At 36.7% G+C, this 15,270-nt stretch overlaps 1 protein-coding gene across 6 annotated transcripts in view; it reads left to right on the top strand.

Annotated features, from left to right (window-relative positions):
- The window catches only part of CDH8 (cadherin 8), a 431,289-nt gene that overhangs the window by 340,514 nt on the left and 75,505 nt on the right, over window positions 1–15,270 (top strand). For all 6 annotated transcript variants that reach the window (XM_056135708.1, XM_056135711.1, XM_056135709.1 and 3 more), the window contains one exon: window positions 3,770–3,891. In XM_056135708.1, coding sequence (XP_055991683.1) covers window positions 3,770–3,891 — 122 coding nt within the window. The remainder of the gene's footprint in view (window positions 1–3,769; window positions 3,892–15,270) is intronic.

The raw sequence follows: 15,270 nt of genomic DNA, 5'->3' as shown, positions 1-15,270 counted from the left end.
CCATCTTCCAGTCGGTAGGTGTCACATCCACCAGCTGCCGCCAGTGCCAGGTTGGTCCATCAACGGCCAAGGCACAGAGACTATAAAACCCAGCTCCCGGAAGCGCGCGGCCACACTCGCGGCTGCGTGACATCTTATTGTCTTATTTTTCCTTTGGAAAATCTGGCAGGCTACCAGAAGTATCCTGCCTGCACGGCAGAGTCTGGCAAACTTCCCGTGTCATAGTCAATATGCCAAATACCAGTAACAATGATGGGACTCATTCTCCTAATCCTGAAAGAGCATTAAAATGGCTCTTTTAAAATCTCAGGGCTAGGAAGAGGGAGACGTTACTGGTGCCTGCTCGAGGAAATCGATGAATAACAGGATGATCGTGATCATGATATTCCCCAGATGAATGCAATCTTTCTATGTCTGTCCCTCTCTTTCTGGCTTGTCTGCAGAGGGTGTGTGTGTGTGTGTGTGGTGGGGGGGAGAGAGGGTAACACACATAGTAGACATGGCCCAGTCATTGTTTGTGAATATGACTCAATATGATTAGCATGTCTTCATTTTCTTAAAAGCAACAATGTGCATATGGAATACACTAACTTTGCCCTCTACTTAGTGTTTAAAGGCTTATCATTCGCTATCTATTGTGAATATACTAGCTCATAGTCAAGTTGATCAGGGGTTGTATTTGAGTAGTTACAAAGACTGTCACTGTCACTGTCCTCCCATTGTTCATCAATTTCCTCGAGCGGGCCCAGTAACATCTCCATTGTGAGACTTGGATGTTACTGTGTTTGGCATATCGAATACATCACTGTTAGCTTGCCAGGCTCTGCCGTGCAGGTGAGATATTCTCAGTAGCTTCCTGGGCTCTCCGAGAGGGGAGGAGGAATCGAACTCGGGTCAGCCATGTTGGCTATGTGCAAGGCAAATGCCCTACCCGCTGTGCTATCACTCCAGTTACAAAGACTAAATAGAAAAATATATGAAGATCCCCATAGCTATTTGAATACAAATGTATTGCTCTATCATTTGGAATGGAAAATGTTATAAAAGTAATCAATAATTCTTAGTAATAACAGAAAATTATGAAATAAAAATGTTCAATTAAATGGATTCAAAATAATACCCAAGGCAAAAATGTAGCACTGTAGCACCATCCTCCCATTGTTCATCAATTTGCTCGAGTGGGCCCAGTAACATTGTTAGACTTGTTACTGTGTTTGGCATATCGAATACATCATGGGTAGGTTGCCACGGTTTGCCATGCAGGCAAGATACTCTTGGTAGCTTGCTAGGCTCTCGGAGAGCCTGACAAAGCAAAACTGTGCATATTTAATAGTATAGGTCTCATGGATAGTTGCAAATTATGAGTGAGAATCTCAAAATGTGGAGGCCAGAGTCATAGAACAGGGGGTAGGGCACTTGCCTTGTATATGGCTGACTTAGGTTCAGACCCTGGCATCCCATGTAGTCTCTTGAAAACCAACAGGGACTAATTCCGGAGTAAAAGGTTAGGAGTAACCTTTAAGCATGTTACTTGATATTTGGAATCAAATTTCAAAGAGTGCTCTTGAGATAAATATTTATAACAAGTCTGAGCATTCCAGAGTTGAATACTGTTTTGGTTGCCTTAATTAAAGAACAGAAATGCAAATATATTTGGGATTGAACTTTCTCAATATTATATTGTGAAAATGATGCATGTCAGGAGGGCCCAGACTATATCTCTTTGATTTAATTGTGTCATCTTGGTAAAAGCAATTCATCTTTTGATCTTTTTTGAATGTTAGTCTTCACAAATAAAATATGGGAATTTCATGATCTGTTTCTTAGGTCTTTAGTGAGGATTGAAGGAGATATGATTAAGGGAAATACCTTGTTCTGTACTAGTTAAATCTCATTCTGCCTGCTACTGATAAAGTTGACAATTACAAACAAAAAACAATTAAAATATCTTTGAGTATGTTCCCAATACTATCTCAGCACTGAAAATGTTTTTTAACATTTTAAATTTCAATGTTTAAATGTTATAAATTTAAGTTTAAATGTTATAAAATGTATTTATAACAATTTGTAAATAAAGTGATAAGTTCTAAGTTTCAGTTTCCTCTGGAATAAGGAAAAGAGAGAGAGAGGTGAGAGACAGAGAGACACAGAAAGAAAAGCGCTTAAATAACTAGGATATATGTGTTGCATGCAGGAGACCCAGGCTTGATCGACCCCTCCGACCCTTGCCCCCAGCATTAGAAGGTCTTTGAGAACCTCTTGGTATGATCGAACCCTCCCTTCACAAGTTAGGCAAAATAATTTGTTCATGATCTTGTTGGTAGTGGTAGTACGTAAAGCTAGGGATCCAGATGTTTGTTTAGTGCATCCTTTTATACTCTAGCAGCTGATATTCTGCTCATAGTCATGCTAGAAGAGACAAGGATATAATCACACCTTAAACCTATTTCTTCCAACAAATAGAGAACCCTATGCTTCCTCTCAGAATAAATGGATTAATTAATTAGAAGATAGTAAAAGAAACAGGATAGATGAGATACTTAAGACCTGTGGCTTGATTTTTTTTTTGGTGGGGGGGGGGTGGTTGAGGGTAGGGACGTGATGCTATGTTTCTTTAGTAAGATGGTTGGAATTCTACAGGACAATATTCATCCATCCAGTGTTAATCAAATTAGAATACTGGAGAGTAGCCACGATGGTTAACTAAATTCAAATCTTGTAGTACTGCCAGAGGGGTTAACCAACTGTAAATGTGTAACATGGCCATAATTATTTGATGTGTATTTTAGAAATACTTTTATATTTAATGACAAGAATCAGTATTCGATGGTTCTAGATATCTGAAATTGTCAAAAAAGATTAGTTTGATGTATCAAATGAAAATGTGTTGGATTTTTTTTCATATTTACAAGTCAGACACTTTACCCTCTTGGCTTCTTGATAAATTTTCAATGCCATAAAAACACAAAGAATTGGCCATTATGAATGCTTTCTGCATTAAATTATGAGACAAAAGGAATTGGATCATGAAAGTCAAATTAGATTGCATTTATGACAAATGTAAAACTATTACATAGCTCAAGTTGGAAATGCATTTTGGGACCAGATTTCTATGTTCACTTGCATGTAGTGTGTTTACATGTGTGTATGGAGATATAATTTCTCTAGGGACTTATGGATGATGCATTAAATTCTTCGTTATTGGAATGACCTGAAAAGATTAGAAGATTATTGTTATACTGATGAAAATGACAACATTAAAATTACTAAAGCTTATCTTTTCCAAAAAGATCCCAAGGTCAATTGTAATAAAATATTAAGTTTATAAAATATATGAATCCCTAATTCTAAAATGCCATGATTAAGGACAAGCTCAAAAATTTATTTGAAGCTGGATTTTTATGTTCACCATTACTATATGGCCAGGATAAACAGCTAAATCTTTGTTGCATATAGCCTTTTCCTTTTAGCATACTGAACTTTATCAATAAAATTAAGTTCTTTTCATCAAGAAGGTGCTTTTCAATTTTTTAGATGGCCTTACAAGCTAAGCTCAGCAAATGGTATTTAAAAATAACAATTTATTAATTTTTAAGCAAACACTTGCTATTCTTTCCTTATTGAGTGGTCAGATTTCATGAGCACCATGTTGAAAACAGTCTAAACCAAGTAAGGGAAGTTGAAACTGACACATGCTTTTAAGAAGAAAGTTGACTTGCATGTGAAATTGAATGCCCTCAATGCTGATGTTATTTTTTCCTTCCCCTAGGGAACCACAGTCAGATATCACGGGTACCTGTTGCTATTAAAGTGCTGGATGTCAATGACAACGCCCCTGAATTCGCATCCGAATATGAGGCATTTTTATGTGAAAATGGAAAACCCGGCCAAGTAAATATCTCCATGTTGTTAATGCTGAATATGTTTGTATACAACTGTCTCATATTTGATTAACCTCCATGATAGTGTGCATTTGCCTCATTTATGATCTGCAAAGTCACAGACAGTGAAATCTCTAAATGGGAACAGAGAGGGAGTAATTTTCTCCCTAAGATGTTAATTCTCTTCCTACTTATGACCAAATTGGCTCCTGAAGTGGAACAACCTGCTGTGCTGTGAACCTAGAGCCAAAAAAACTATTTTAAAATATCTGAGGATGTGAGTGATAGCAGGGGAGGACCGACTTTTTAACCTTCCGAAAGACAGGAGACAAAGGGGAAAGATCAGGGGGAGGGCACATTTGCTTCCTGTTGAATACAGAAGAACAATAATAGGACCTACCAGTTGTAGGAAGTGAATATTCAAATCTGTAAAAATGTAGATATATTTAGATAAACATAAGATGAGCAATATGCTTAAAGCATGCAAGTAAAGCATCTGATCGTTGTATATTAATGGAACTGTGTATGTGTGTGTTTTTTTAAACTTGTTTTATGTAGCATAGATAGATGCTAGACAAAAAAGAAAAAGAAAAAGAGAGAGATTCACAAAGGAAGGAAGGAAAGAGGGAAGGAAGGCAAGGCCAAAAGGGAAGGGAGAGAAGAGGTTCAGTAAGAGGGATGGGAGGAAAGTGGAAAAGAGGAGGAAAAGAACTAAATAAGCAAGAACAAAAACAAAACCTGCTATACTCTGAATGTCAAAATGGATATAGTCTGTGTAAAGTTCTCGGAAACACAAATGTAATAGTTTGATTTTAACAAGGTGCCAAAGTACTGTATGTTTAAGAAATTTATCGTTTTTCAACTTCCTAATTTATTTCTGGATGGTGACATTTTAATTTAAATAAACAGCAGCTGACAGCATGACACTGGAGTTGTTAATCCAACTATTCTTGTGCCTCATGTGGGTGTTAGGAATTAAACTTACTATTTGCTGAGCAGCTTACCTGACAAGTCAGATTTTTTTTTTTTACCCCTAAAGAAAGGACTAACACTACAGTTCAATACTTTTATTAGGAAAGATCACTCTGTTACCTTCTTATTAAACAATGGACATGTCCTTTTTAGAGTACTCTCATAGAACTGAAAGATTCACTGTTTCCCAGTAACACACACACACACACACACACACACACACACACACACACACACACACACACCACACACTGCTGATTAATTCCAAACAGTTGAGGTAGAATATATTTATTGTTAAAACTCTCTTAACAGCAATAACTATTTCTAAATTGTTCTACCATTAGTAAATTCTAGTATTATAAATATTTTTTCTAATTTTATCATATAAAATTCCCCTCTATCAATCTTTTGAGCATTTTCATTTGTGGCCATTTGATGAGGATGAAGTGTACGTGTGTGTTCATTCTTACTTAGACATATATTTCTACATAGAACATATCTGTCAATAAATAAGATTGGCCTAAGTAGGATCTCTGAGCTTGAATAAAATATATTTAAGTCAGTTTCAATAATGTGCTTGTGTGGGATGGAACATTGCTGGAATAATGTAGCAATTACAGACTTGGAAGCCAGACATTTATGAGCATACAGATTTGTCAGATGTTTTAGAATTTAAATTAATTCCATTGTCCATTAGAACCTCATCACACAAGGTCAGAGAATCTATGGCATTGAAACTGAAACTTCAACTTTAACTTCACTGTGCTATTGGCATGCGGGACTTTGGACCTATGAAAATCTCGAGGCTTATCTGGTGCATTCTATCTATTTATCAGATTTAAGTGATTTCTCAGTACATTTCTTGGGTGGGGTCTCATTTCATCACCTTTCCTATTTATGATCAAACAATGTTTAAGTTGATACTTTGTTATATTAGTTTTGCAGAATCCAAGTAATATTTACATTGTATATATTACATTGCATCATCTTATCAGCAAATAAACTGTGTGGTCCTATAGATTTTTACCAAATGAAATCAGATCTTAGAGTGCTCAGCATAATTTCTGGACATATGTTGGCTAGTCAAAGAACAAGCAGTTGTTGAAACAACTTCTGAATTCCTTGAATCCTTTGGGCTGATCTGAAGTCGTGTTTGATTCATTTTGTCATTCCTAGGTAACTTTTAATGACTCAACTATTTCATTTTTACATTGTAATTTTTTAAACATCCATACTTGTTAGTTATCTAAGTGGTGTCTACTTATGAAAATTGGCATAGAATATCACATAAAGGATGGTTTGTTTCTGGTCAGGGACATGGTTCAGCAGCAAAGCATTTACCTTGCACATGTGAGGCCCTGGGCTCAGATCTTAGTACTGCTCCCTCCCACACTTCCCGTTACCTTTCCCCTTAAGTGTCCAAAATATAAAATAGGTTGGGGCTGGGCAGATGGTCCAAAGGGCTGCAGTGCATACCGTGTTCTGGGTTTGAGCCTAAGTAGCCCATTGGATCTGTCCACTCACAAAAACATGGGCTGACTCACTATGAATTTATAACATTTTTATCAGGAAACATTCATGAAAAACAAAACTCAAAATCTTAATCAGCAATAAACTCATAGTTGTCTTAATATTTTCCCTCAATTCCTGTATGCTCACTACAGTTTCAGAAGAAGGTATGAAGATAACTAAAATGTCTGGTTGCCTGGAAGAAATGGGCTTAAGGCTGAGGAGATTTAAAGGGATCAACTTCTTGGGAATTGATTCAACTAGAAATTATTAGTAATTATCCAGGGCAACCCTTAAAAAAAATAAAGTCTGTATGAAATTTCTGGACTGAGAGAGTTAGTAAAGAGAGAGACCTTCCGAGGCACATAATTTCTATTCATGATATAGCTATGTTAAAATTGGCCCATCACCTTCTCACGATGTTGAAGCAAAAGACGGTGTTCCTCTGTAACATATCTGTTCCCTTAAAATACTAGTTTTCACCATTAAGTGAGAAAAATAGTTTATCGTTCATATTATACAAAACCAACTCAAACCCCTTTATATTATAATTCTTTCTCATATCCCTACTCTTTCACAATGAAACAATAAAACAATGTTTTTTTTCCACAAGAAAACAATGACATTTTCTGATTGCTACTTATATTTTAGAAATATAAACTTTTGTTTGCTTGGATCACACTCCGCAGTGCTCAGGGTTTTTATGTGACTCTGTGCTCATGTATCACTCCTGTTGGGGCTTTGGGGACCCTAGGGGGTGTAGGGAATCAGACTTCAGTCTCTGCATGCAAGGCAAGCACATTCCTGCCATACTCTCATTCCAGACCCTATTTTTAAACTTTTTATCCAGCAGTTTTAAGTAATTTACTTGTCAGAAATTATAAAATGGTATGCATTTTTAGTCTGCACTTCAAGAATGGCCAATATCTATAGATTACTTGACCCTCAGTAAAACAGGATGAATAAAAAAATTCTTTTCACTTACTCCACTCTGATGACTAATGAATGAAAAGTCTGGATTTTCAAAATTACAACAAAATATGTGATAAACATTTAATATGTCCAATAAGATAATAGGTTTTGTGTTAGTCAATGAGTATATATGGAGCCAAGCTATATTACATGATTTTTCTTTGCAGTAGGGACATATTGTGAACAAACAATACTTTAAAAATCAGTCTCTTTTTCCCAGGGAGTTGTTTGTCTTTCTGGAAAATATACAGTAAACTGAAATATTATATAATTGCAGGGAAATCTGGTCAGAGAGGAGACTAAAGAAATAAGAGGAGGTTATCTTAGTAAGGGGGAATCATCTTAATGAAAGGAATTTCTTTGTAGAGGAAATTTTTCACCACCAAAGATAGAAAGCATCCCTCAATTACTGAAAATGATTCAGATGAGCATAAGGCAGGCTCTGCCTGAAGAGAATATTAACCAGGCTGGAAGGGTGAGGGGTGCCAGCCGTGGAAGAGCCAATCTCTGTCTTTATTGTTATGGTAACACAACACTCAGAATCCACTATGGAAGAGGCATAGTGTGTGTCAGTGACCAGTGTTGGCTTGGAGATCTTCCATAACTCTTCTAGATCTGATCTCACCAGTAAGGTTTTGCCTGGTTGTGTTTTAGATACTTAACCCCTTACTTATCATGCATTCAGAATTAAAGGAATTTGCTAAAAGGGTTCACAACACAGTGGCTGAATTGAAATTACTGTATTTCTAGTGACTCAAAACCTCTTGTTTAGTTCGAGGCTATTTATCTTTTGAGAATTAGGTGACAGATTAATTTAGCTCACCCTCACATTTCAAGAAAGAGCTTCCCCTGATACTATAAAAAAAAATCTAGTGAAGTCTATTTTAAGCATGTTTACTATCTATAGAAGTTGAAATTTGCATCATTTTGCCATCAAATTAATTACGTCTGCATTAGGAAAAAACACACTATCTTGCTTACTCCTAATTTTCTAGGCCAATACTTGACAATGTATACAATGTGATTCTCATGGATCTTTCACAGGTATCTGCACCCACCAAAGATAATAGCCTATATGTCTAAATATGCACTCAGAGAATGCTTGACATGCAATAGACATTCACAAAACTTTAGAATCATGATCCTAATTCATTTTCTTCAGCAGTGGCAAATATTTCATATAATTAGTTTCTCAGATTACCATGGAAACACTTGTTTTACTCATGGACGCAGAGTGTACATGCTCCTCTTAAGATGGAAAATAATTTATGTATTAAATGATATCTATTTTTGCATCTAAAAGGTGCTAAGTATTCTAGTCTAACCTGGGCACACAATTTGAAAAAGACTAAACCCCAGTTCTTTCTTTTGTTGTTCTTACTGTTTTGCTTTGCTTTGGGCCCACACTCAGCGATGCTCAGGGGTTGCTCCCAGATCTGCATTCAGGAATCACTTGTGGGAGTGCTCAGGGAGGATGTGGAATGCCAGGGATCAAACACAAGCCGGCTGTGTGCAAGGCAAGTGCCTTACCCACTATAGTACCTCTCCAGTTCCTAAACATGTGCTCTTTCTAGTGGAATTTGAGGAGGAAATGTGATTATTTATATAAGTAGGATGGATAATAAAATAAATAAAATAAAAGGCCCTCCCGTTGATCGTCGATTTGCTCGAGCGGGCCCAGTAACGTCTCCATTGGAGACTTTGTTGTTACTGTGTCTGGCATATCGAATACTCTCGTTAGCTTGCCGGGCTCTCCGAGAGGGGCGGAGGAATCGAACTCGGGTCGGCCATGTTGGCCGCGTGTAAGGCGAACGCCCTACCGCTGTGCTATCACTCCAGCCCCATAATGCAATTCAAAATTTGAGAACAAGGTTACAGGAAGCCAGAGAGGAAAACCTGAGAAAAATTTTCACAAAGAAAATGTGAAAAATTTTCACAAAGAGCATTTCTGAATAATGGTTTCACCAAAAGTTTCTTTTCAAATGAGTTTCAGCTAAACTGAATAAAAGGAATTGGAGAGAGGAGACTCCTGTCCATTGGGCAGTAGAGGCAAGAGTTTTTTTTATCTCCAGGATAAGCATGTGAATGTTCTTCAGGAGTAAAGGCATGTGTTGGTTTGAATAGTTGAAAACATCTATGATAGGGCAGTAAGATAAATAAGCAGGTGTAAGAATAAGAATGCAGCAAGCAAGAATAAGATGCAACATGAAGTGTTGCGTCTTTTCAATAAGATGGATACACACACAAACAGGAAGAACATTTAGAAGTATGTAAATTACCATGAATAATGGTAGCCTGGTTTTAGGTGTTGGCGCTGAAGATGACGAAGGATGATTCTGAAATCTGAATGCATGATTATCACTATTCTGGACATTTGGAAATTCAAGCACAACAAATATGGGCACCAAGGCTAAACAAGAGTATGTGTGTTATCTAAAGCCATAAAAGTGGCAAAGATGAGGTTCAGAATCTGTTATTGAAGATGTCCACTTTCTTGGACTTTCTCATGTAACACTGTGTTTGCAAGAAAGAAAAAAAATCCCATTGCTTATTTGTTACTTCTTTAAAAAGTGGAAATGAAGAGAGCAGGCAAGATAATATGGGGGTTAGAGTTCTTGGCTTACATGTGGCTGACCCAGGTCCAATGCATGGAATCTCATGTGGTAGCTGGATCAACCTCAATTACAACTGTGAGCACAGAGTCAGGAGTATCTTCCGAGAACCCCTGGGTATGAGTCACCTTCCAAAAAAGTAAAAGTGACAACAGTATTCTGAAGAAAGATGAGTTTCTTTACAAAGAAAATAAAGGAATTCCTGTGACCAAAGGCATTCTACAGAAGCTTGTGTGTGAAAAGAAATAAAACTTAATACGTTATAAATTGTTTTTTCTTCTGATCAACACTGGCAATGAATGAGCTGCTGCTTTATTTATTTAATTTTTATTTTCTGTTGGCCTTTCTTTTAATAATGGGAAAGAATGAAATGAAATTATGGCATTTTATCACACTCATGAAACAATAAATAAGGGAGATTTAATTTTAACTTTCCTGCCAGCAGGCATCTTTCAGGATCTATCTGCATACACAAGAGGGAGACAGGATTGATTTTAAAACAGATGAAATTGATGGCCCCCACAAAAATGCATAAAATATGGCTTTCATCTCATTTGGGGTGGAATAAGGAGGGTAAATTAGTGGGAAGCATAAAATAGTATTTGAGAACGAATATGTAATCAAATACATGTCAGGAGAGTCAGGACTTCTCCAGCACAACTTTGACAGAGGGAAAGCAAAGGGAGGAAAAATACAGATACAGTGGAAGTGTTTGAAATGAAAGCAATTTTAGTGGGAGTCAACTTTGTTTGTTTGATTTGGTTTGGGAGCCACAATGGGAGGTCTCAGGGATCCCTTGTGGCAGGGCTCAGAGGATCATATAGGGTACCAGGAATTAAACCCTGGTCAGCTGCGTACAAGGCAAACATCCTACCCACCATACTATAATGGGAGTCACCATTTATTATTTTCATGATCTTTTGCCTTAACCTCTATTAGTTTATTTTTACTATTATTATTATTATTGATCTTTGGGTTACACCTGGAGATGTACACTCAGGGATTTCTCCTGGCTCTGCACTCAGGAATTACTCCTGACAGTGCTTGGGGGACCATATGGGATCCTGGGGACTGGACCTGGGTCAGCCGCGTGCAAGGCAAACACCCAACCTGCTGTACTATCACTCCAGCCCATACCCCTATTAGTTTAAATATATATCAGGAAGAACTTACTCAGGATTAAGAGCTCAGTAAATAGGCAGTTCTTAGTAGTCTATTAAGAAGTTTAATCATTGGAAAAGCAAAATATGTTTTATTAGTATTATGCTATTTTATTGTGTTTATTATTCTATAATATTGTGAGCATTTATTCAAAGCACTATAATAGTTTTTAGTTGTGGGGGCCACACCCCCTAGAGTAGTACAGGGGACATCAGAGCATACCTGGTGGTGCTTGGGGAAAGAATTGGGGTGGGGATCAAACCCAAGGTCTCACACTCACGGAACATGCATTCTACCACTTGAGTTGTGTTCTTAGCCACTATAGACCATACTTAAATGGGTTAATATGACAGGGGACAATTGAGTTCCCATTTGGGATAACTCTTCCTCTGATAATATACCAGTGTTTTACTTGTCAAGTGGGAAGAAAAGACCTGTATTTCATTTATTCCCATATGAATGTGTGGGTTAACATAATTATTTTCTTTTCAGATCCACTGGAGCCAACTTACAGGAACACATACTATCTCAATCTTACCCAAAGTCTTATTTGTAGTTTCTATATGCATTGACTGAATGTCTTGTCTGATTCCAAATTCTTCATACTTTATTCTGACCCCTAATCTAAATGAGATTAATTATGCACAGAGAAAATGGTATAAAGGAATGTTTACAAAGTTCAGGCTACTACAGACAGATAGGCATTCTCTTTCATTTTAAACCTACAGTGGCTGAATAAGAACTTAGGATGGGGGACTGGAGTGATAGCACGGCAGGTAGGGCATTTGCCTTGCATGTGGCTGACCTGGGTTCAATTCCCAGTGTCCCATATGATCACCTTGAGCACTGCCAGGAGTAATTCCTGAGTGCATGAGCCAGGAGTAACTCCTGTGCATCATCAGGTATAACACAAAACTAAAAAATAAATAAACAAATAAAAGAATATAGGAGTGATGTGCCAATGTATATGTCTACTTCCATTTAAACAAATGGATAATTATGCTTTTCTGGGAAATAGAATTGATTTTAAATAGCAGAACATTTTAGGCCTAGGATTTGTTCTAGCAGCAATAATTCGGTAATATCTAGGACCAAGAGAGTCTGATATTTTAATGGAAATGGAAGGCCCGTTATAACTACCACATTCTATAGATATAATACCTTCATAAGAATGTTTCAAGTCTCCCGGCCTTTAGGACTGAGGTGGGGCTTTAAAAGATATCATATTTTTTAAAAATGCCTGAGAAAACTGTATAGGGTAACTATGTAACTATATAACCAGGGTGTGTGTGTCTGTGTGTGTCTGTGTGTTTTTGCCCTTGCACACCTTTGTGAGTTCTACCTCATATGATGTGAAGCACTGAATTAAACAAAGTGAAACAACATTATCTTTTCTGTTTGTTTTGTTTAACCAAGATTTCTATCATGTATAAACACACATGATTCACCTAAGGCTATATTGTAGTCATTGGCATTTACAAAACATGGTTGATCATAAAACCTTTCCAATTTCCTTCAGAGAAAACCACAGAAGTAGTGGCAAATGGAACCCAGGCACACACATCTTGCTCCAGGAGAAAGAAAGATTAGAATACATTTCAGCCTAGGAGGCTGGAGCGATAGCACAGCGGTAGGGCGTTTGCCTTGCACGCAGCCTACATGGCCGACCTGAGTTTGATTCCTCCGCCCCTCTCGGAGAGCCCGGCAAGCTACTGAGAATATCTCGCCCGCACAGGATATGCCAAACACAGTAACAACAAAGTCTCCAATGGAGACGTTACTGGGCCCACTCGAACAAATTGATGATCAACGGGAGGGCCTTTACTTTACTTTTTCAGCCTAGGAATCAATGTTTATGATGTACAGAATGTATCAGGAACTATTCCTGTGAAATCCTAAAGTAGAAGATAAGGTAAGATTAGAATAGAAGAGGAGGTAAGATTTAAAATCTAGAGTTGACTCTCTTCTTCCTGCTCTATCAAAGGAATAGGGTCTTCAAAGCAGAGCAAGTGATGGAGTAATTTTAAAACTATCAACCATTTCAGGCGTGTGTTTGTTGCACATGGGATATATATGCAAGGTTCATCTAAAGATAATAGAGGCAGGAGAAATTGAAGAAGCCAAACTTTGTATAAACTCAGCTTTTAAACATTTTTGCTTTGGGCCCTTTTTATCACAACTTAGTTTCAGTAAAGGAAAGGACTGAAAATATCTACAATCTGGGAAATTTTTAGAAGTTTTATGGCAGATTTATGAAGGACCAGGTCCCAAATGTCTACTGAATGATGGAGAACTCAGTGTTTAAACAAGACATAAAAATCTTATCCTATTGCATCTTTTATAGGTCAGGTTGCTAATTTACATGCTTTGATTGACCACCTACTACTTTTAAAAGGTGAAGTTATGTTCCTGACTTTTGTACAAAAGAAAATGTAACATGGATAAACCACTTATGTGGGAAAAGTTTTAGTCTTGACTGAATTAGATTATTATATATATATATTTCTAAATATCCAACCGCTATTCTATAATGAATATGAATTGTGCCTATACCAGTTTGAAATACTTGAGGATAACTGAATCATTGTGTGGATTTTAGTTGAAGCACTCAAATTCTTATATTGTCTTTTTAAAATCAATCAGCACTGTTAAAACAACTAAAACAATATATCTTGTATATAAAATCTGTTTTTGAGAACTCCTCTTTTAAGGAGTTGTTAATATTTCTTCTTTCCTTACGTTTTGGACACGATAACAATTAGAGCTACAGAATTTTCCCTCAATGTGCCTTTACAAATCATTTTGTACAGTTCCATCTTTGAGTTTAGAGAGCTGTGAGTCACATGATATTCATTCGTGGATTAGTTCTCCTTTCCCTACTTGCAAACTGTTGCTCTATGAAAGTAATTTTGGAAAATTAACAGCATTAATAGGCAGAATAATGGGAAAAAAACACAAAATTTATGCTATCTACATTTGACTTTCCCTCTTTTCATTCATCCCATATCCACCACCTTCATATTACTACATAAAAATTTCCCAAGGAAGAAAAATTAATTTTTCTTGTAAAAGTTTGTAGATTCCATTTTGGTTCTCATCTTTGTATTCCTAGAAAATCTGCATATTCCAGAAACCAGAATGTATGAATACTGGCAAGATTTTAAGACAGTTTGCAGTATCAGGGATCAGATATTATATATAACATCTTTGATTCACTAGAGTTCTAATACCTCTCAAGAGTATATAAAATTAAGTGACTATGCTAAAATGCACCTTACATGATTTATTTTCATTTATTTACCTAGACAGTACTTTTAAACAATAGTTACTTTGTTAGATACTCTTCTAAAACCAGAAGAAGTGGAGGAAATAACTCATCATATAGTGTCACACCTGACAAGAGTAAATCAAAGAATAATATGTATAGAAACTCATAGGGAAATATTAGACTAGATCCCATAATAGTTATAGTTGTATCAGATCATTAGAAATGTTTTTGTCTGTTAGCTGCTTACCTTTTAAAATTTAGAAATAGAAATTAGTCCCTACTGTTTATTACATCTTGAGTTAATATAAAATAGTCTAAAAGAATAAAACTCTAATAAAATCTACTTAGTGTTCTTTATAATAGTAATAATTTAAGAAATGTCATATTTTGATAAGGCCTAAAATTTTAGATTTTGTTTTTTAGCTTCATAAGACAATTTGATTTTAAATCTATTCTCCAGGAACACAATAGTCTGTTGTCACTGATATCTAAGCATCACTTTGAAATTTATTTCCTTACATCTCAGAGGGGCTGGAGTGATAGCACAGTGGGTAGTGCGTTTGCCTTGCATGCGGCTGACCCGGTCGACCCGAGTTCGATTCCTCTGCCCCTCTCAGAGAGCCCAGCAATCTACCAAGAGTATCTCGACCACATGGCAAAGACTGGCAAGCTACCCGTGATGTATTTGATATGCCAAATACAGTGACAACAAGTCACAATGTTACTGGGCCCGCTAGAGCAAATCAATGAACAATGGGAGAACAGTGACAGTGACATTTCAGAGATATTTTATTTTTCTGATAGAGACATGTATCTTTTCCCTTGAAATTAATTCTCAATAAAGGATTAAACATTACATTTTTTAATTGTCTACAGAGTTTATGAGCATAAAGAA

The sequence above is a fragment of the Sorex fumeus genome, unplaced genomic scaffold (assembly GCF_029834395.1).
Source record: "Sorex fumeus unplaced genomic scaffold, SorFum_2.1 ptg000122l, whole genome shotgun sequence".
In the NCBI taxonomy this organism is placed as follows: Eukaryota; Metazoa; Chordata; class Mammalia; order Eulipotyphla; family Soricidae; genus Sorex; species Sorex fumeus.
Note: the sequence above shows the minus strand (reverse complement) of the source record. Positions and strands in the feature narration are given on the sequence as shown.